The 20038-nt window shown below is 51.0% G+C and overlaps 1 protein-coding gene across 2 annotated transcripts in view; it reads right to left on the bottom strand.

The window, feature by feature from the left end:
• Window positions 1-2419: 2419 nt before the first annotated feature.
• Window positions 2420-20038, bottom strand: part of MTR (5-methyltetrahydrofolate-homocysteine methyltransferase) — a 106264-nt gene continuing 88645 nt past the window's right edge. For both annotated transcript variants that reach the window (XM_047088631.1, XM_047088630.1), the window contains exons 26-33: window positions 18215-18313; window positions 17076-17151; window positions 14196-14351; window positions 12768-12964; window positions 9577-9777; window positions 8800-8992; window positions 7406-7518; window positions 2420-6959 (exon numbers count right to left, since the gene is read on the bottom strand). In XM_047088631.1, the coding sequence (XP_046944587.1) occupies window positions 6873-6959; window positions 7406-7518; window positions 8800-8992; window positions 9577-9777; window positions 12768-12964; window positions 14196-14351; window positions 17076-17151; window positions 18215-18313 (1122 nt within the window). In that variant the 3' untranslated portion in view covers window positions 2420-6872. The remainder of the gene's footprint in view (window positions 6960-7405; window positions 7519-8799; window positions 8993-9576; window positions 9778-12767; window positions 12965-14195; window positions 14352-17075; window positions 17152-18214; window positions 18314-20038) is intronic.

The following is a 20038-nucleotide window of genomic DNA, read 5'->3' on the forward strand; positions in this document are numbered from 1 at the left end:
TCTGTCACCATGACAGCAGTGGGAAATACGCACAGTGCTACTGCAGGAAGGAAGAGGGGTCATGTAGCTTTGCAGCAGGGAGGGTTGAAAGCTTTCCTGAAGCCCATGGATGGAGTGGGGCGGGGAGGGGGGCGGTTATGTCAGGGGGAGGAGACCACGTAAGAAGATACCTCCTACAGGGCATGCAGGAGATGATTATCGAAAGTGTGTAAGGAGCTTGGACATATCCTTGGCGAAGGGGACATATTGATCTGGGGAACAGGGCCAGGTGGGCATAAAGGTTCCGAGAGCTCATGGTAACAGCTGTTCGAGTCCAGGATACCCTCTTGGTGTTCTGAGTCCAGAGGAGAAATAAGAATCTTAGCCTGGGCAGGGGAGGAGAGAGGGACTGAGAGGTATTTAGTGGGTAAAATCATCAGGGTACGGCAACCAACTGGATGTGAAGGTTCAGAAAAAGAGAGGGCAGGGACAACTCCCAGGTTTGAAATGTGGGGGGCTGTGAGATGGAAGTCTCTCTGGACTTAGGTTGAAAGATAGGTATTTTCTTACTTCTGCACTATCTATAACCCTCTTAATTTGTATTTTCCCCTTGGCATGAAAGCCCTTTTCTATATCAAAACACTATCTCCATTCTTTCTTCTGCTCCAATCTAGTTTTTTGTTTCAAGTTTTTATTTAAATTCCAGTTAGTTAATATATAGTGTAATATTAGTTCAAGAGTAGAATTCAGTGATTCATCCCTTAAATATGACACCCAGTACTCATCCCAGTAAGTGTCCTCCTTAATGCCCATCCCCCATTTGGCCCATCCCCCCACCCAAGGCCCCTCAGTTTATTCTGTGTAGTTAAGAGTGTCTTTTATGGTTTGCCTTTTTTGCCCCTATGTTCACTGGTTCCTTTCTTAAATTCCACATGAGTGAAATCATACAGTAATTCACCTTTCTCTGACTTATTTCGCTTAGCATAATACACTGTAGCTCCATCCATGTCGTTGCAAATGGCAAGATTTCATTATACACATCTTCTTTATTCATCAGTCAATGGAAATCTGGGCTCTTTCCACAATTTGACTACTGTTAATAAGGCTGCATAAACATTGGGGTGCATGTGTCCCTTTGAAATAATATTTTTGTATCCTTTGGGTAAAATACCTAGTACTGCAATTGCTGGATCATAGGTAATCTTTTTTTTTAACTTTTTGCGGAACCTCCATACTGTTTTCCAGAGTGGCTGCACCAGTTTGCATTCTCACCAACAGTGCAAGAGGGTTCCCCTTTTCCCACATCCTTGCCAAACCTGTTGTTTCCTTGTGTTGTTAATTTTAGCCATTCTGACAGGTGTGAGGTGGTATCTCATCATGGTTTTGATCTGTACTTTCCTGATGATGGGTGATGTTCAGCATCTTTTCATGTGTCTATTAGCCATCTATAGGTCTTCTTTGGAAAAATGTCTATGCATGTCTTCTACCCATTTCTTAGCTGGATTATTTGTTTTTTGGGTGTTGAGTTTCAACAAGTGGTGCTGGGAAAACTGGAGAGCAACATGCAGAAGAAGGAAACTGGATCACTTTCTCACACCATATGCAAAAATTAATCCAAAATGGATGAAAGACCTAAATGTGAGGCAGGAAACCATCAAAAGCCTAGAGGAGAACAAAGCAGCAACCTCTTTGACCTCGGCCGGAGCAACTTCTTTAGTAAGAAGTATGTCTCCTGAGGCATGTGGGGGAAAAAAAAAAAAGCAAAACAAACTACTGGGACTTCATCAAAATAAAAAGCATCTGCACAGCAAAGGAAACAATCAACAAAACTAAAAGGCAGCCTATGGAATGGAGGAAGATATTTGCAAATGACATCTCTGATAAAGGGTTAGTATCTAAAATCTATAAACAACTTATCAAACTCAACACCCAATGTTCTTTAAATAACAGAGAGCTTCCTCACCTCCCATTCAATCATCAACCCAACACGGTCCCCCAATGGTCCCTGCAGCCCCTAAAATGCCACAGCTGTGCCTGTGGCTCCTGGTCCTGGAGTCCAGCCCTATCTCGGGTTCCTCACATTCTCCACAAGCTGCCCGTCCACGATTGCAGCCTGAACTCCACCTCCATACCAAAGCCTCCCAATCCTAAGGCCAGTCTTCCTAAATTCCAAAGGCACGCATCCAAGTGCCTGTGTTCAATGTCAAATTTGTTTCCCCCGCCCTCCAACCTGTGCCACAGCAAATGATGCTGCCGTGCACTTGTTCACCAAAGCCCGCCATGGGAAGCCACGCTGGCCCTTGCCCCACGGCACCACTGCGTGCACATAAACCCCCTCCGCCCCTGCCTCTGCATGGCTGTTCACTCTGGCCGAAAGGTCCTTCCTTTCTGAAAAAACAGCTTTAACAAATACGCAGTATTATGTAAAAAGTCACCATTCCAGATTTTTATTATTTTGTCTTTATTATTTTATAATACACTTAATACATGCATTAAATACATTTCACAAATATAAAACTGTTACATTATAAAGAATATCACAAACAGCCATCGACTACCATACAACCCAAGAACCAGAATCTGACTAACAACCTGCATCCAGCGATGTGTCCCTCTGAGATCTGCTCGGCTTCCCTCTCTCAGGGTTAATTACTCTGCTGAATTTTGTTTTTTCTTCATTTACAACATAGTTTTACTGTTTACATGTGCTTAGACAATACACTCTTTGGTTTTGCTTGGTTTTGAGCTCAATAAAAATAGCATCATAGCATATATGGTCTCCTGGAGCTTGTTTTTTTTTTTTTTTTTTTGTAACATTTCCTGAGATTCACTCTGATTGTCAGGTACAGCTGCAGTTCACCCGTTTTTACTACTGAACAATACCCTTTAGCGTGACTATACCTAGTTTACTTAACCATTCTCCTACAGATAGATGGACGTTTTGGTGTTTTTGGTTACTGACTATCACAAAGGTGTTACTATGAACACTCTTGCACACACCTCCTGGCACAGGTAAGAGTTTGTTGGATCTCCAAGGGGCAGTCCGAGCCATGAGCCAGATCCTAGGGCATGCAAGGGTTCAACTCTGGGAGGCAGAGGTGTTCACGCGCTCACACCATGCAAGCTCTCACAGAACTTCTCTGGCACCCGGTCCTGTCAAGCTCAAGTTCTGCAAATGTTATGGATGCAAAATAGGATCTTGCTGTGGTCTCAATTCGTATTTCCCTGATCTCCATTGCTGTGGAACATCCTTCTACTTATTTATAAGCCATGTGTACCTCCTCTTCTGTGAAATGCCTTTTCCGTCTAATTTTCTGTTGGGTTTGTTTCTTAAATAGGCACCCTCCATATATTCTGCTTGCTAATCCTTTGTCAATTAATTGTATTATAAACACCTCTAGTCAGGACTTGTCTTTTCCCTACTTTAAGTGGTTTATCAGCTTAATGTAAGTCTTTATTTTAAAAAGTTGATACAATCATCTTCTCTTTTGTGATTAGTCCTTTATGTCTCAGGGGATTCTTTCCTGCCCTAAGGTTTGCTCGTGTAAACGCTATTTTTTTTTTTTTTTTTTTGTATTTAAGACCTTAATATATTTGGAATTGGTTGTTAGATAACACATGAGGCAGAAATCAAATTTCGCTCTTTCCATACGGTAGGCACAGCTCTGCGCCACAGATGGAGTCATCCTGCCCGTCTCTTATGCGCCCAGCCACCACTGCCTTGTCTCGAAGGTCAACATGCACAAGGGTTATTTTCCAGGCTCCGTATTTCACGGCACTGCTCAGCATGCCCATCTCGGCACCACGTACGACAAAACTCACTACCTTGTAAACTCTGCTTCCCGTTTAGAAGCATCCAGTCATTCTGAGTGCTTTGCTTTTTCCACATAAATTTAAATATCTGCCTGTCCCATGTGACAAAACCGCTACTGTAATTTCTGTTGGAAATGGCATTGAACCTATAGACCAATCTGGAGAGATGTGATACCTATACCGCATTAATATTCCTGTTCACAAACAAAGACGGCTCTTCACTTGTTCCTACCTTGCGTCTTCACCTTTATCCCACAGGTCCCAGATCAGGCCTTCGTCTAAGCATCGCCTTCCCGAGATATCTCTACCACCATCCCCACTAAAGTAGGCTCGGTGTCTTTTGTGTGCTAACTTTTCAGACACCTGCTACAGTCTAAGCCAAAGGCGATATGGGCTGAGTGTGAGGGCTCTTGCTGGAGCGACAGCACTATTGTTCATGACTGAATCTCACCATTTGTGAGGAGGTGAGACACTCTGGGTCTGAGGTGTCTGTATGCCCTCCTGGAAGGGGCTGTGGGATGTATGCTGTGCTCCGCAGGACAAGCTTAGATGGAGACAATGAGTCCGTGAGATCGTCCACTGAAACTATACCGGCGAAGAAGGTCACTGATGACTGGCCCTTGAGGACACCAGGGTTTAAATGAGCAGAGGAAGAAAAACTAGGAAAATGGCTGAGAAATGATCAGAGACACAGAAGGAGAATCAGAGAGTGGTGTCAAGGGGGGAAGCAGGGAAAGGAGGGTGTTGAAGGAAGTGGTCTGTACTGTTCAAGCCCACAGGGATGAGAATCACTGGGAAGGCCACTGGGTCTGACCCAAGAGGTCACTGATGCCAGGAGAGGCAGGTAAAAACCTAACCTCACTGGATTCAGGAGAGAAGCGGGGAGAAGGTGGGAGACACCATATGTCGAACGCATACCAGAGAGAACCAGAAAGAAGGCGGACTACTCTCTATGTGAGGTCAACCATAAATGTAGACAGGATGTCGGAGAATATCTCAAAGGAGGAAGTGGGGTTTCATAAACCTGCTCTCAACCACCACCTGACAAACCAGACTCCTCAGTGCAGCAGAGAGAGGGGAAGATTCCAAGCAAGGGCCTCTTTAGAGGGAAAAATAAGGTGGGATCCTCAGTGAAATGACGACGCCCACAGATGGTGACAAGAGGTTCTGGACATGCAGGCACCGACACGGAAAAGACCCCGCATTCAGAACGGCCACCTCCCTGCCTTCGAAGTCGCCTGACATTTATGAAGGGAGGGATTTTCAACTTGTAGCTTATATTCTTTCACGAACCTACAGGCACTCGAACTCGCACCAATTGTTTCTGTCTCTAGGAAAAAAGGCATCCGTCATGGGATTATATAAACAGTACATTTAAGGAAGCCATTCTAAGGGCAGTCGGTTAAGCGTCTTTCAGCTTGGGTCACGCTCTTGGCCTTCCTTGCTCACACTCGCTCACCCTCTCTCTCTCGAAATAAATAAATAAACTTAACAACAACAACAACAAAAAAGGAAGTCATTCTACCACATAACCAGCTGAGGGAAGAGATGGCAAATATTGAATGAAATCAGGAGACTTAACAACTGTAACTCTGACAAAATACACTCAACTACCCGGAGGAGGTCTTCTTTCTCACAGAAGAATGTACCAAGAATGACACACCTGCTATGGAACCAAAAGTCAGTCCTCCAGCTAAGTGCCTGGGGAAACTGAGTCCCATGCTCACTCAAGAGACCAAGTGCACGTAAAGTCCATGGCTGTTTTTGCCTCATGGGCCCAGGACGGCTGACAGGGGGGCGGCTCTGTGCGTCCGCGTGTGCACACTGCACATGCACGGGGGTCTCGTTTCCTACAGTTCCCCCTTCACCTCCAAGGTCCTTGAATGCACTTCTGACGGAGCTGCTTTGGGAAGCGGGGCCGGCTCACCCCCCAAGAGCGAGGGAGGTGGCCGTCACACAGAAAATGGGTACCAAGGTTCACGGGACCCGGGAGGCAGGCTCTCTGTCCCAGCCGCAGTGTAAACAGGGTTCTAATCCCAGAAAGGGCCTCTCGTGCAGTCAGCACCGCCATCACCACCCGCACTCCCCAGTGTCTTTCCACCTCCGTCAATCTGCCACCCTTTCCAGGAGGACTCACTGCGTGCCGAGCTCGGGGCACTACCCCCTGAACCCCACAGAGGCTACCGTTCAGCAAGCAGCCCTGGGGGGCCAGGTCTACACTGCAGGAACCCGCAGCTGGGTTAGTGCAGACAGACTGAGTGGGATCACAATGCTCTTCACCCATCCAACTCCACCCAGGACGCCTCGGCCAGGAAGCCTGCTCCGCTCCAGAAAACAGCTCTGAGATGTTAGGACCCTCAGCAGCCCGGCTCTCTCCCTATCTATCTCCTCTTCCCCCTCGGGGCAAGGGAATGAGGAATTAGAAGACGGAAATGGTAGGAGAACCCACTGTATTTGGCCACACAGGGGCAAACGGCTAGTCAACGGCCTCCTGCCAAGGGGACTCTGCACCCACGTAACCACGACTTTCAAAGATGGGGTCTTCCTGATAGAGCACAGGGTCGCACTCCGTTCCCTGTCAGTTTACTGCTGCACCCTTCTAGATTAAAACCCCCCACTTCACACAGGGTGATTTTGCCCCGGGGTCACATTCTTCTGTACATTTCTCTATTCAGCTAAGCTTCAGGCTCTTTTCTGAGAGAGCGAGAGAAAGAAAAAAATAAGAGGCCTTCTCAACCCAAAGTAAAAATGAAACAAGCAAACTGCCTTGCTTTGAAATGCAAAAGACCTCTATCTCCAGCTTATCCTTGTCCCTGAAAGACCGGGGACACCGCCAGAGACACCGGCTTACTGCTCCTCAGTCAAGGTCCCCGGAAGAGACCCTGGTTTCCCAAGGACACAGGAAGGCCCTGATCCTCCACACGGTCCCACCAGTCAATCTTCCGAACCCTGAGGCAGAGCAAATGTCACAGGACAGAGAGACCTGAGACCCGCTTGTCTGTTGCTACTGTTGTTTTTAAAGGCACTCTAGATTGTATTTCCGTGAGGATCAAGTGCAAAAAAGGATTTTTAAATAGAAGTTACTCTGTATCGTATCCCAAGATGGGTCCCAGCCATTTCTCAACGTCAGCCACAGACATGTTCTTCCTCAAAGCATAATCCTCAATCTGCAAAAGATTAAAAGCAGCGTATCAAACCACAACGATAAGACCTTCTGAAGTCAAGTTTCCACGGGATTTGCCAAGAAACATTAAATGCCTTCCATTTCTTGTCTTAATAGCAATCCCCGGAGTTCAACGGGGATGGAGATCTATCTGTTCACCGAGTCGCCTTATTCTCTGGGCAGAAAACAACATGCAGTGCGTATGTGGTGCTTGGAGGCTGGCTGGACTGTGGGTATGAGTGCTGGGCGTGGGGGTGTCTATGTGCAAGTGGGAGGGCGAGAATCGGGGTAATGGGCTGAAACAATTTAAGACGTTGACTGGAGTAAATTTCGTCGCACTTTCTCCCCTTAGTATTCTCATTCCTACGTGAAATAAAACCAGTTCCACAGTTCCATTTAAAACAGGACCGGCATCTAGGGAAGCCATACACAATGGAACAGCTAACTCACCTGGTCCTTGGAAATTTTCCCCACTGCAAAGTATTTGGACTTCAAATTGGAGAAGTAGAGGCCAGATACTGCTGAAGCAGGTGTCATCGCTAAAGATTCTGTTAACCGGATGCCTAGAGAGAGCAACGTGGGAAACACGGTCACTGCCTCAGTGCCCCGCGCAAGCTATCAGCCATTCTTGCTGAACACGTGAATGGAAGTGAGCTCATGCCTTCCAGGGGGACACATGACACAGCATGAAAGATGTGGCAATTCCTGCCAAGTGGATGTACCCCCCCGCCCCCTCAATCTTCCAGGATCGACTACAGAGGCCTCTATCTGCTCCTCCACCTGGGCTCCCAGACGAGGAGCCCCAACCCCGCGAGGAAAGCTCCATGTGAACCCCAGGCTCCCGGACAGCCACACGCTGAGAATGAGCCCACGGCAGGACTCAGAAGAGACGCTTCCTAGGAGCTGGGAACTCCGGGGGAACACCAGGGCTGTCCACGTCCTCTAAGCCATGCATCTCACGGACGGGGAACAGAGCGGCAGAGGGGAAATGCTCTGCCAGAGATCAGCGGGTAGCTGATGGCAGGGAAGGACTCAAATCCGTATGTTATGGCTCCGGGAGTCCATGCCATTCCTGCCAACCCACATCCAAATGCCTCCGTCCCTCACCTAAACCTACGTTCCTGTCACTTCATCGGCACTGATGGCATGCTTCTGATTACTGATTAACTCCACTGAAACTGTGAATTGTGTCAATAAAGAGTGAAAGCCAAGAGAGGAAAGAGCTGAGCGGCGGGTCGGGCCTGATGCAAGACCAGTGTCCAGAGACACAGTCTGTGAGCGATGGGAGGAGGAGGAGGAGGTGGTGTGGACTATGGTACTAAAGGTCACAAAGGTCGCTACTGGAGATAACGACAGTGACAGTCCTGTGACAGGAAACAGGGCAGGAGGGATTGCGGGGGGAGTATGACGAGCTAAATTCTCTGTCCTCGGTGGAGAGAAAGCAACTGAAAGTGATCGACCTAAAGATGGGGGAGCGGGGCGCCTGGGTGGCTCAGTCGATTGAGTGTCTGACTTCAGCTCAGGTCATAATCTCATAGTTCATGGGTTTGGGCCCCATGCTGGGCTCTGTGCTGACAGCCCGGAGCCTGCTTCCGATTCTGTGTCTCCTCTCTCTCTGTCCCTCCCCAACTTGTTCTCTCTCTCTCTGTCTTTCAAAAATAAACAAACATTAAAAAAATGTTTAAAGACTGTGGCATAATGATATGGACGTAAAATACCATGACACACAGCTGGAAGTGAGAAAGGACGGGGTTCTGTGTTTCCAGATTTGTGCGTCACGGGGGTGACCGCACACCCGTGTCCTTGGCGGGGAGGGACGGCGCTCGCCAGCTCCAGGCACATACCCGTGCAGCGCTCCACGTCGGCCAGTTTCCACATGGTGAGCTTCTCGGTGTGGTCGGGCTGGCTGGGGTAGCCAGGAGCCGGGCGGATGCCCTCGTAGCGCAGCCTGCGCAGGTCGGCGGCGTCCAGCTGCTCGTGGCTGTGGTAGGCCCACAGCTCCCGGCGGACCCTCTCGTGGAGCTCCTCCGCAAAGGCCTGCAGCCAGGGAGAGGCGTGCTTGGGCGGAGGCGGGGGACCCCCACGTCGGTGCCCCCCCGGTGCCCCACAGGCCGTCAGGGGGGTCCGGGGCACCCCTCCCCCCACCCCCGCACCGCAACCAGGACGGAGCAGGCAAGAGCAGACGGGCTGGGCTCTCGGCTCGCCTGTCGTTTCACTGGCTGCTCTGTGGCCGGCCTTGGCCTCAGCCTGGGCTCTGACGTATTATATTCAACGGTCCGAGGACTCCAGGCCCTTGAACTGAAACACTTCCCTGATGGTCTACAGCGGACAGGGGCCACGAGGAGAAGCCAGTTACTGCTTCCAGGTCCTCCGCTGTCAGCCTCGGGAAGAGGAGGGGACCTCTGCATGGCTCAGGTGACCCCACCACGCACAGGAAGATGGGGAAGCCACAGAGGATGCCAACGTGACAGCGAGGGGCCCTGACACAGGAAGCGGTTTTGAATCTTTCAGGCTCCTCGGGAGAGACAAGAACCGCAGCAAAGAGGTCACAGGTCCGAGGACGGCTACAAACGACGGCACGGAACTGGGGCTCCCCACCCCGCCCAGCGCTGTGGCGCTACCTCGGCCAGCCGGTCTCCCAGGGCCTTGACCATGATGCTGCTGTAGTCGTCACACTCCCGCTCATAGGCCCTGCTCAGCTCCTCCACCCCGAAGCAGGCAACGGCGAACAGGCCCAGGTAGTCGCGGACGCCCGAGTGCAGCGGCGCGATGAAGTCCGAGAGGCAGTAGTAGGGGTCTGTGCTGGCGGCGTCCTTCTCGGCCTGAAAAGCAACCAGCGGCCAGACGGGTGATTAGCACGGGACAGCAGTCTGGTCTCTGCAGATGGCCCTAAGCTTCAAACAGGGGTGTCTGTCTTGTTCACGGTTACACCCCCAGCACTTAGAACAGGGCATGATACAAAGTGAGTATTCGACAAATAGTTGTTGAATAAACAAATGAAATTAGATTTTGAAGAAGCACAAGACAGGACATGACATACGGTCAAGAAACCACTGAATCTGCTCACTCACACGTGGACCAAACATTTCCCGAACGCCTCCAGGCACCGTGCTAGAAACTGGAACCTCAAGCATTCATATCAGAAAAAATTTCCCCACAAGTGTTTCCAATTCCAGATCAACACTAGACACTGAAGCGGCATCCAAAAGGGACCCACCAAATGCACAAGCTTCCACTTCGCGTTGACGGACGCAGCTCGACAAGCTCCCAGCCACCAGCCAAGGGCCACGTACCGCCCACCGTGGCAGTGGCTCAGGAGACGGCCGAGGACGCACCTGGGCCAGCCTGGAACCAAACTGAGCACCGAGCCGGACCGGCTTCTGAGAGTCTCGCCTCTCACCCCACTGACAAATCAGGTCTCAAACACATTTCACAATCCACAAATACTTACGGAGAAGGTAAACAATGAAACTGCTATTTACTGAGTGCTCACTACACTCCCGGCTGGTGCTTTACAGGAATTCACTGATTTAAGGCTGTCAACAACCGTGTGAAGGAAATACGTGATGCCACCAGCTCCATTTCACAGCCAGGAAGCTGAGGCAGACAGAGCGTGACCGGTAGCCCAGGGTCAGACGGCGGCAGGTGCGGGGTCCGGCACCGCACTGTATACCCCTGACTGCCGTAGGGCACAGGACCAGTCAGGGACTCGGTGGGCGGCACCAGAAGCTACAGGGCTCACTTGCTTGCTGGCCCTGGAAACAAGCACAGCTTCACCGACGCTGGGCAGGAAGTGGTTAAACGGTTGCCGGCCAGAAGGTGTTTGATAACAGCCTGTGTGTGGAAATGTCACCAAGCTCGGGGACGGGGACGGCTATGCGGGGAGAAGCGGCTTTCCAGCTGTACGTTCTCTGCTAACAAAAGCCAGAGGGAGACACAAAGCTTCCCGGCCCCACAAGGGGAGACAGGTCATAGAGCCCCACAGCACTTAAGAAGAGACAGCCACCAGAGCCACTGAGACAGAAGACTCCCAGAGCAGCCAGAATCTTCCGGAGCACTGGAAGAAAGCTATCGGAATGGGTACTAAATGCACATTGAGAAGTCATTACATTAAACGCCCTGACACAGCCTGCCTGGTTAGGACGTGAATGGTTGGACGTAACAAGAGATCAGAGGACGCAGGACCTGAAGGATGAGAAACTGGGCGGAGGCCTTCGAGCCGAATCACACCCGAGAAAGCCAAGCGACCAGCTCCCTAGCGAGCAGGGGCGGGAACGTGGAGCCTGCTGCCTTGTGGCCTACGGTGTCGGCACCCCGTGCACACAGGAATGGTACAGCTGCCTTTGGTGATCCTATCGTGGCATCATTTCACGTCCCGAGTTTAAGAAGCCCTTCAGATGCGGTGACCGTTAAAACACTATCGTCATGAAACACATCGCGGTGATGATTAAAAGCAGTAACACTGCTCTGCTTCTGAACGACCCGAAACGGTAGTGACACAGGGTAATTCACCGCAACCCTTTGTTAACGACCCTGGTGCCTCCTGGTTCCAATTCTGGATGGGGACAACTGTATTTTGTAGCAGCTACGGGACACGCACAGGACGTCTGTACTGTCACAGGGTGAGCATGAGAGGCGGCCGTGCCAAGGGAAGCCAGTGCGCATTAGGCCGGGTTCGCGCTCTGGATGCTAAACGCTTAGCTTCATCCCATCGGCCTCCGTTCCTGCCCCTGCAGGATGGACATGTGGACTGCCCGCAGCAAGGCCGTGTGGGGATGCGGACTGCCCGCAGCAAGGCGGGTGGGGGGGGACACGGACTGCCCACAGGAAGGCAGGGGGGGATGCGGACTGCCCACAGCAAGGCAGGTGGGGGGCACGCGAACTGTCCACAGCAAGGCACGTGGGGGGCGGGGGACACAAACTGCTCACAGCAGGGCTGGAAGGGGGACGCAGACTGCCCACGGCAAGGCAGGGGGAGGACGCGGACTGCCCACAGCAGGGCAGAGGGGGGATGCAGACTGCCCGCAGCAAGGCAGGTGGGGGGGGACACAAACTGCCCACAGCAGGGCAAGCAGGGGTCGCAGACTGCCCGCAGCAAGGCAGGGGGGGGATGCGGACTGCCCACAGCAAGACCGTGTGGATGTGAAACACGATGGTCCAACCAGCACCTCTAGAGCACCTGGCACCGCCCAGACATGCAGCAAATGTTTGTCCCCACCTGTGTTCCCCTTCAGAAAGGGAGCCCCCAGCCTGTTTTAAATAACACGCATGGGGGCGCCTGGGTGGCGCAGTCGGTTAAGCGTCCGACTTCAGCCAGGTCACGATCTTGCGGTCCCTGAGTTCGAGCCCCGCATCGGGCTCTGGGCTGATGGCTCAGAGCCTGGAGCCTGCTTCCGATTCTGTGTCTCCCTCTCTCTCTGCCCCTCCCCCGTTCATGCTCTGTCTCTCTCTGTCCCAAAAATAAATAAACGTTGAAAAAAAAAAAAATTAAAAAAAATAAATAACACGCATGCCTGCAAACCCAGGTTTTGGAACAAGATGTGTGTCTGTGTGTGACGACCGAGGCAACGGCTGTGTTTCTCACCCACGAGTCCCGCCGGTGCCCGAGGGGCCAGCCTCTCTACCCACACTGGCTGCTTCTCTCCGTCGTCCTCACAAACGCCTTGGCCTCGGGCCTGTGCATGGTCATTTGGGGGGGAGCTGGGGCAGCCCTGTCATTTGCACAAAGCTCAGACTTATTTAATTCTTATTTACGCTTTTTCAGTGCTTCCACCAAAGCAGCAGCAGCGGGGTGGTCAGTGCGGCTCCGTACCTGCTGCCTGAGCCCGTGGAAGGTGGCGATGGGCTCCGCAGCCTGGGGCTCCGCACCCTCCGCGTACAGGTGGATGTCGTCTCCCACGCTCTGCGCTGGCCAGAACCCAACCACGCCCCTGGCTCGGAGCTTCTTTTGGCCAATCAGTGCCGTCAGCATGGTTTGGGCATCATCATAGACTTTTCTGGCCTCTTCACCTATTAGGAAAACACCGTGAAGAATTCACCTAAAAGTGCCAATGATCGTCAGCGAAAACCACTTCTTTCTAAAGCCACCACCCCTCCCGAGCCATCGTCTCTGGTCACCCTCCTTTCCCCTCAAATACTGCACTGCTGCCTGTGAGGATCAAGACTTAAGGGGAGCGGCGGGGGGCCGGTGGCTCCTGCTGACCACATGCCCCGCCTGTCTCCCCAGCACAAACCACTGACACGCCTCCAGGCGGCAAGAGGCAGAGAGCCTAACGTGTGGCTCCCAGCACAGTCGCCAGACAGGGCAGCCCAGACCCTTCCTCGCCGGCCTTGCTCGTGTGCCCATCACGAGGGATGTGGGACAGGTTGCAGAGGCAAGTGTGGCCCAGGCCCTCTTAAGTGGCTTCAGCACCACACACGGGCAGCCGCAGCTCAGGGGCCTCCCACAGGTTGTCCTCCGTACAGTGGGGACTGCCCTGACCCCACACTTCCAGGAGGCCACCCGCCACCTTGCTCTCATCGGGCTCTTTCCTGATCCTTTGACTGGCTTGGCACCGTGAACCCAGGCCTTTGGGGGCAGGTTCTAGGGGTGGGGCTACAACTCCACTCACCCCCACTCCTCTTGCTGATCGCCCCAAATCCCCTCCCCTGACCAGTGCTCCAGGCGCAAGGGACTCCTGGCATTTCCCCAAATGGGCACCTGTGACTGTGCCTTTCCGTCCTGTCTCCTCTGCCTGGGACGTCCTCTTCTCCGGTGCTGTCTCACATTCCCAGTCCCAGCCTCAGTAACTCCCATGTGCTCTTCCAAAAGCAGTTCAAACACCACCTCCCCCAGGAAGCTTCCCCAGACCTCTCAGTCTGTCTCATCTTGGGTCCACAGAAGCCCTGGGCTCGGCCCCACGGCAGGAGCTCGGCATGCCATGTGGGAACCGCCCATCGCCGTCGGCTGTGCCAGCTACTGGCCACATCCCAGAAGGCGGGGGTGTGTTTATTCCCGGGGCCCAACAAAGAGCCTGGCTTATTACAGAAGAGATCAATGAAATGCCAACTACAGTCCATAAAGACCCATCTAGCAGCTTCAAGCCACCGAAGAGGTAAACAACACCCCACACGTTAGACCACAACGAGAAACCATCTCCCACAGCATCTGAACTCTCGGCTCTCCACCTGTTCTCCCCTTCAAAGTCCCAACACTGTGTCTCGAGTATCAGTGCAGAAAGGAAGGGTCTGCTGAACGAACCTACAGTTTTGTCCTTCAATATCTTGGGAAAGTTCCGATTCGGGTACTTGCCACGGAGCTGCCAGACATCAAAGAAAGGCTTCCAGTCGATGTAGGCCACCAGCTTCCACAGATCGTAGTCCTCAAAGACCCGAGTCCCAAGAAACGTGGGCTTCACTGTAAAAGTGAAGTAGTGATGTCACACGGATGCCGCAGCCTGCGGCTAAGCGCCTAACGCGCACGGCAGGGGTCTGTGCCATGCCTCCTGGACCAGCTCTGGACTGCTCCGGGGGCCCCACGCTCTCTCTCCCCGCGGCCACCCACAGGAGCTGCTTTACAAGGAGGGGAACTGTAAATTTTGCAGTAAATCTTAAATAAAACTACCCTTCCCAGACAGCTGTCTACACCGGCCCTTAAAAATTCTTCCCTCTGCCCTTTGGTCAAAGAGAAAAGACTTGGGTTTCTCTTCACTTGTACAGATGGAGACAATACTAAAGTAAATGCCACTGTAGAGAGACACATAAGGTAAACCACTTACCAGAGGTGTGAAAACAAGAATCAGCAATCTCTACTTCCCACTGATACATATGTATATGGGCAAAGTATAAGGACATGCACAGAAACAAGGCATCAAATTCAGGATTGTACAGGGGAGGGAGGGGCACACAAGCAGCTTCAACCACTTATGTACTGGTTTTTTTAGTGTTTATTTTTGAGAAATAGAGAGAGCGCACGAGCAAGGGAGAGGCAGAGAGAGAGGGAGACAGAGGATCGAAGCAGGCTCCGCACGGTCAGTGCAGAGCCCCACATGGGGCTCGAACCCATGAACCGTGAGACCGTGACCTGAGCTGAAATCAAGAGTTGACGCTTAACCAACTGAGCCGCCCAGGCGCCCCGGCATTGCTTTGTTTTTAAAATGGGCACCAGGTTATTTCTGAGGTGGCTGGCGGTATTCGTGGATGTTCGACATATTGTGCTTCACACCCCGTGAGTGTAAAACAGGACCCGAGTTAAATAATGATGAGGAATGAAGAAGAGCAGCACGCCGGCACCCTGCCTGCAGCGGGGTCAGCGGGGTCGGGCCGGAGTCGGAAGTGATGCCCACACGTGAGCTTCCTGGCCCTCAGTTTCCTGGTCTGTAAATAGGGTCAGAGAACTTCCACCATCCTGCCCATCTCAGGTGCTTGGGACCGAAGTCCCAAGAGCACTTTTGTCTCATCAGATAGTAAGAGGCGGACGTGAGGCAGGAGTACAGGAAAAGCGCGAGCCGCTGCTGAGTCTTGCCTGGAAATCGCTATCTTTTCACACATGTTCGCAGTAGCTCTTTTTCATTTGTTCCTGGTCGTGTTTTTACTATTGAGAATAATCACTTCTTCATCATATTCCAGTATGTTGCTTCGTTTGACAGATAAAAGAAACTACAGATTTCCTCCTGATGAATGTCTCCTCTTGCCTAGAAAGGCAGGGAGAAATGCCCTGTCACAGTCACTGAGGGATGTCAGTCTTGAATTTTACCGCCAACGACCTTGACAGAACCCTTCTGTCTCCCTTTCCTGACTTCCTGCAACTAGTCTAAGACTGGGGTGTCCTCAAAAACACTTCTGAGGGCCGTACGTCAGCGCCTCGATCTTCTCAAGCAGCAGGTTCAGAGCCTCGCAGAGGCCCCGCACTGGGGACAAGTGGCCGTTCGACTGCTGCCTGGCACTGTGGGCCTTCAGAGGAATGTCCCCACTGAACTGTGGATGTTTGACTTGGTTAAAATGGACTTCCCTTATTAGACTTTTCTAATTACACAGTGAAAGGTAACGAGAAAATAATAGACTATATAGTTATTTACATTTTTCGAAGGTTTATCTTTTCTTATCCTTACAACCTTTCACAGGGTGACTCCTTCTTACACATCAGAAGAGGTCGAACATGGATGCAGGATGCTCAAGGTCAGTGATCTGCAGCCGGGAGGCAAACTGGGGTGAGAACCAGGCCTCCCGACTCCTGACATGGCATTCCTCCTACTAAACCACAGCGGGCTCAGCAGGACTGAAATCAGAACCGAGCTCACCTACATTTCCAACTTAATGCTCTCAAGTCAGCCAAGGAGCCGCGGAACACAGATGTTGTGAGCAAGGAGAGCGGATCTGAGGTATTACCTTGGAGATACAGATTCAATGAATACAACCCCTGTTCACCCTGTCTGGGCTGTGCGTGTGTATCTCATGCCTCTCTGAGCATGTCAAACATCCTCCATATTTTACTCCCTCGTGAACACCTCTATCAGGCAAGAGAGCTGGCTAGAAATAAGGGGAAAAAATACAAATAAAAGAAACAAAAAGAGGGAAGCATTCAGAGAGACAATGGGAGAGAGCGAACAAGAAACAGGAGCTCCAGCTTTGCCGCAATGTTCTAAAGGTCTGTTCAGTGTGAGGGCATCTTCAATCTCAGAACTACACATCGGCCCTGGGGCCTGGCCTGTGACCCAGGCCACTCAGCGACTATACCACCCAGAACCTGCGTCAGGCTTGGGGGGCGGTGGGGGCGGGGGGTGGAAATTGAGCACAGCACAGAGGAGGGAGTGTGGGTTAGAAGGGGCAGACCAGGGATAGAACCCAATAACCTTTCGGGCTCTTACCCGAAATTCGGGGTTTTCACATTTAAGCGGGGATAACAGCACATTCACTACGGGGTTGTGTCAAGCACTCAGACACTCCAAGCGGTCTCAGGACACAGTTTGGTCCTCCATAAATGGTACTGTTTCCTTTCATTTTCAATCATCAATGTCCTTCATCACCATTATTAGACACGATAAAGCATCTCCAGCTGCCTGATTCCCAGACAGCTGAATGCAAACGTCTCTCCAGTCACATTATCACCCACAGCCTTTCTCCAACTGACAGTCAAACAGACCTGGAGGAGCCTCCGACAGCCAGTCCATATGGAAACCGTTTTTTCTAGCCTGACTTAAGGTTAAGTATCTTCTCTCCTATGAAAAAAGAGAAGTTATTTAGTCAGAGACTCTTAGTTTTTCAGCTGCTGCTATGAAAGTATGTCTGAAAAGCTAGTACATGAGTTTTATTTAAAAAAGGAAAAGGGAAAAAAAAAACCCACAAATGCTTTCATTAATGAAAATTCATATCCTGAAAAGTTCTTCCTTTTCCACCCAATGTGAGGGCTTCACATCAGCACCAGAACAACGGAGAGTAAAGATTCAATAAATATCCATTAAATATTGATAGGTGGATACAAAGCTGACCTGTGCCCTTCTCAGAGCGGTGTCCTGCCGGTGCTTTTAGAATACCTGAGGCCAGGCTTATCTGGCCTGCCGTTGACCGCCCCCAGGACCAGAGGGCAAAACTAAGAAATTTTCAACTGTGAGCAAACCTAAGAGGCGGAACGCCAGCCACAGTATCTTGGGCTGGTCACTATCTCACAAACACCTCTTTTCTTCCTGCTGTTTGTTGTCTCATTTCGCTTGCCTCGCCACCCCCCAAATGCACCCCTCTACGCACAAGGCCCAACAGGCAGATGAACCAGGAAGAAATATTCCAGTGACTTCTAAAGAGTGATTATGCCTCCTTTCCAAGGAACCCCTGAAGCTTATGTAGAGAAGGGCAGTTGTTGAGACACTGCTCTGCACAGTCCGTGCTGGGCAGTCAGGGAGAGAGGCGGACAACGGTCCCCTCTAATGTCATTTTCTTCCATTATTTCAAGAACAAGGATCCGTGGGAGTCATTTTCTATACGCTGCTTCAGTTCCCATTCTCCCGCCGCATATGTTTTATTCATTCTCATAGCTCTGCTGTCTAGCACAGCACCTAACCCCTACTGTGTACCCAATAAATGTTTGGTGGAATAAATGAAATTAATTTTAGTATAACCCCAAGTTATCAGGAACTTAGACACCAGAGAATTCTGATCTGAACATGAAAACAAGGCTTCTCTAAAATGATGCTAAACCTGTTGCCCTCCTTTAAACAATGAAGTCACATTTTTAAAAAAAATGCAGGATCGGTTTAATACCCAAACTAGCAGGTATTTGTCACTTACCCTGAGAGACTCGTAATGGTCCTGTCTGATCTCTTCATATTCTTCTAAGATCTCCTCAAAATATTCATCCTTGAGATTCTCATCTAATAGCTGAGAGCACTGAAAACGCAAGATGAAAGTTCAAGAACCACAGAGGAGCAAAAGGAGATAAATAAAATATGGACAACACTGGTCAGTGCTGGCAACACCTCCTCTAGGAAGCTTCCCTTGTCAACGTCATCCCCTCTCCCTTCACCAGCTTCGTGAACTCCTGCCGGGGTGTGCAGTTAAGAGCTGCCTCGGAGGACCTAGGATGTCCAAATCTCACACATTCAAAAGAAAGCCCTTCATGGTTCCTGAGAGATAAGCTCTAAGCCCTTGAAATGTCCTGCCTGATGAGACACTTCGTCTACATGGAGCCCTGGGCCACCCTGGATGGTCTATGCTAACTAACAACGTGACTAGGGATGAAGGGGGCCCCCTTGTTCATGTTGTATCTGTCTGACCTCCGGACTAACTAAGGCTCTGGTTACGAAGGTCAGTCAGGTCATTAAAGCACTCCTACATGACTGACTCCCAACAGAAGCCCTGGACACTAAGGCTCAAGAGAGCCTCCCTGGTTGGCAATGCCCCCTGTACACTCATCACTGGTGGAAGAATTAAGCACTGGCCACGTGACTCTGCTAGGAGAGGACACCAGGAAGCTGGTGCCTGGTCCTGCTTGGATTCTACCCTTTACATCCTTTGCTGACTCGTGGCCATCCGCCATGATTATAACAGTGTTTCTGAGTTCTGTGAGTCCTTCTGGCAAATCACTGAAGGGGAGCGTGGTCTTGGGGACCCACACAGCACACTAGCTAGGCGCCTCTCTTCAGTGTTTCAAAGATACCCGGTTCACGTCTTCATCACTGCATTTACCTCAGGCTTTTAGTACCTGTCTACGTACCTCCTTGCCTCACTAGAGGACAAACCCTTTGAGGGCAGGGCTGCACCTTAACCACTCCGTGTCCCTGGTTTCTAGCTCTGTGCCTGGCACGTGCAGGGCACCTCTCACTAAACGCTTGCTGAAGGAATGAGGCTAATCTTCACAGTCAACTATGACTGGCTAAGAAAAGAACAGAAACCCGTCATCTGACAAATACGAGGCTACTCGGTAAACTGTAAAGCTAGGATCTGCGAAATATTATTTGTGACCAGCATTACCAAGCTGGTGGAAGTAGAGCCAAAACCAAAGCTCAAAAACAAGAAATGGCTGCTCCTGATCACGATCACTTCACGACGAGGCACCGCCCCACCCCTGCACCTCCAGCTGGATTCCCCGCCCCCCCCCCCCCCCCCCACACACACACACACACACGAGGGCAGGGAAGCCGAGAACCATGACGTGAAACTGAGCAAGGCAGGCCGGACGATGGCTCAAGGGCCCACCGGCTTTAAGTGTCTATGATTCTGTGTGACTTTTCTAAGCATCTCTACCAGCAATCCGATCCCCAAAGAGTTAGTACAAAGCCAGACCACTTTCTTAAGGACCCTAATCAGAAAAGACCCTTGCGGTGAGCCTAAAAACAGGCTCCCGAATGGTGTTCACACCACAGGGTACCTCCCAGCCTTACATTAACCTCGGCTCAATGGAGTCCCCGTTTAGGAAAACCAGCAGAGCTCAATGAAAACAGCAAAGGGATGCCTACTCCACAGCTCCCCAAAGTACATGCAACCAGTGTCTTAAAATATTGTTTAAAATATTGCATTCTGCTAGGTTTTAGACTCTGAGAAGGCAAAAGCCTGCTTTTCTAAACATCCAAAGAACTTAACCATACGCTGCCACAGCGACTATTGGGAAGACGG

Source organism: Lynx rufus, unplaced genomic scaffold, assembly GCF_022079265.1.
Source record: "Lynx rufus isolate CCGP_SWC_20201006 ecotype Redwood Valley unplaced genomic scaffold, mLynRuf1.p SCAF_25, whole genome shotgun sequence".
Lineage (NCBI taxonomy): Eukaryota > Metazoa > Chordata > Mammalia > Carnivora > Felidae > Lynx > Lynx rufus.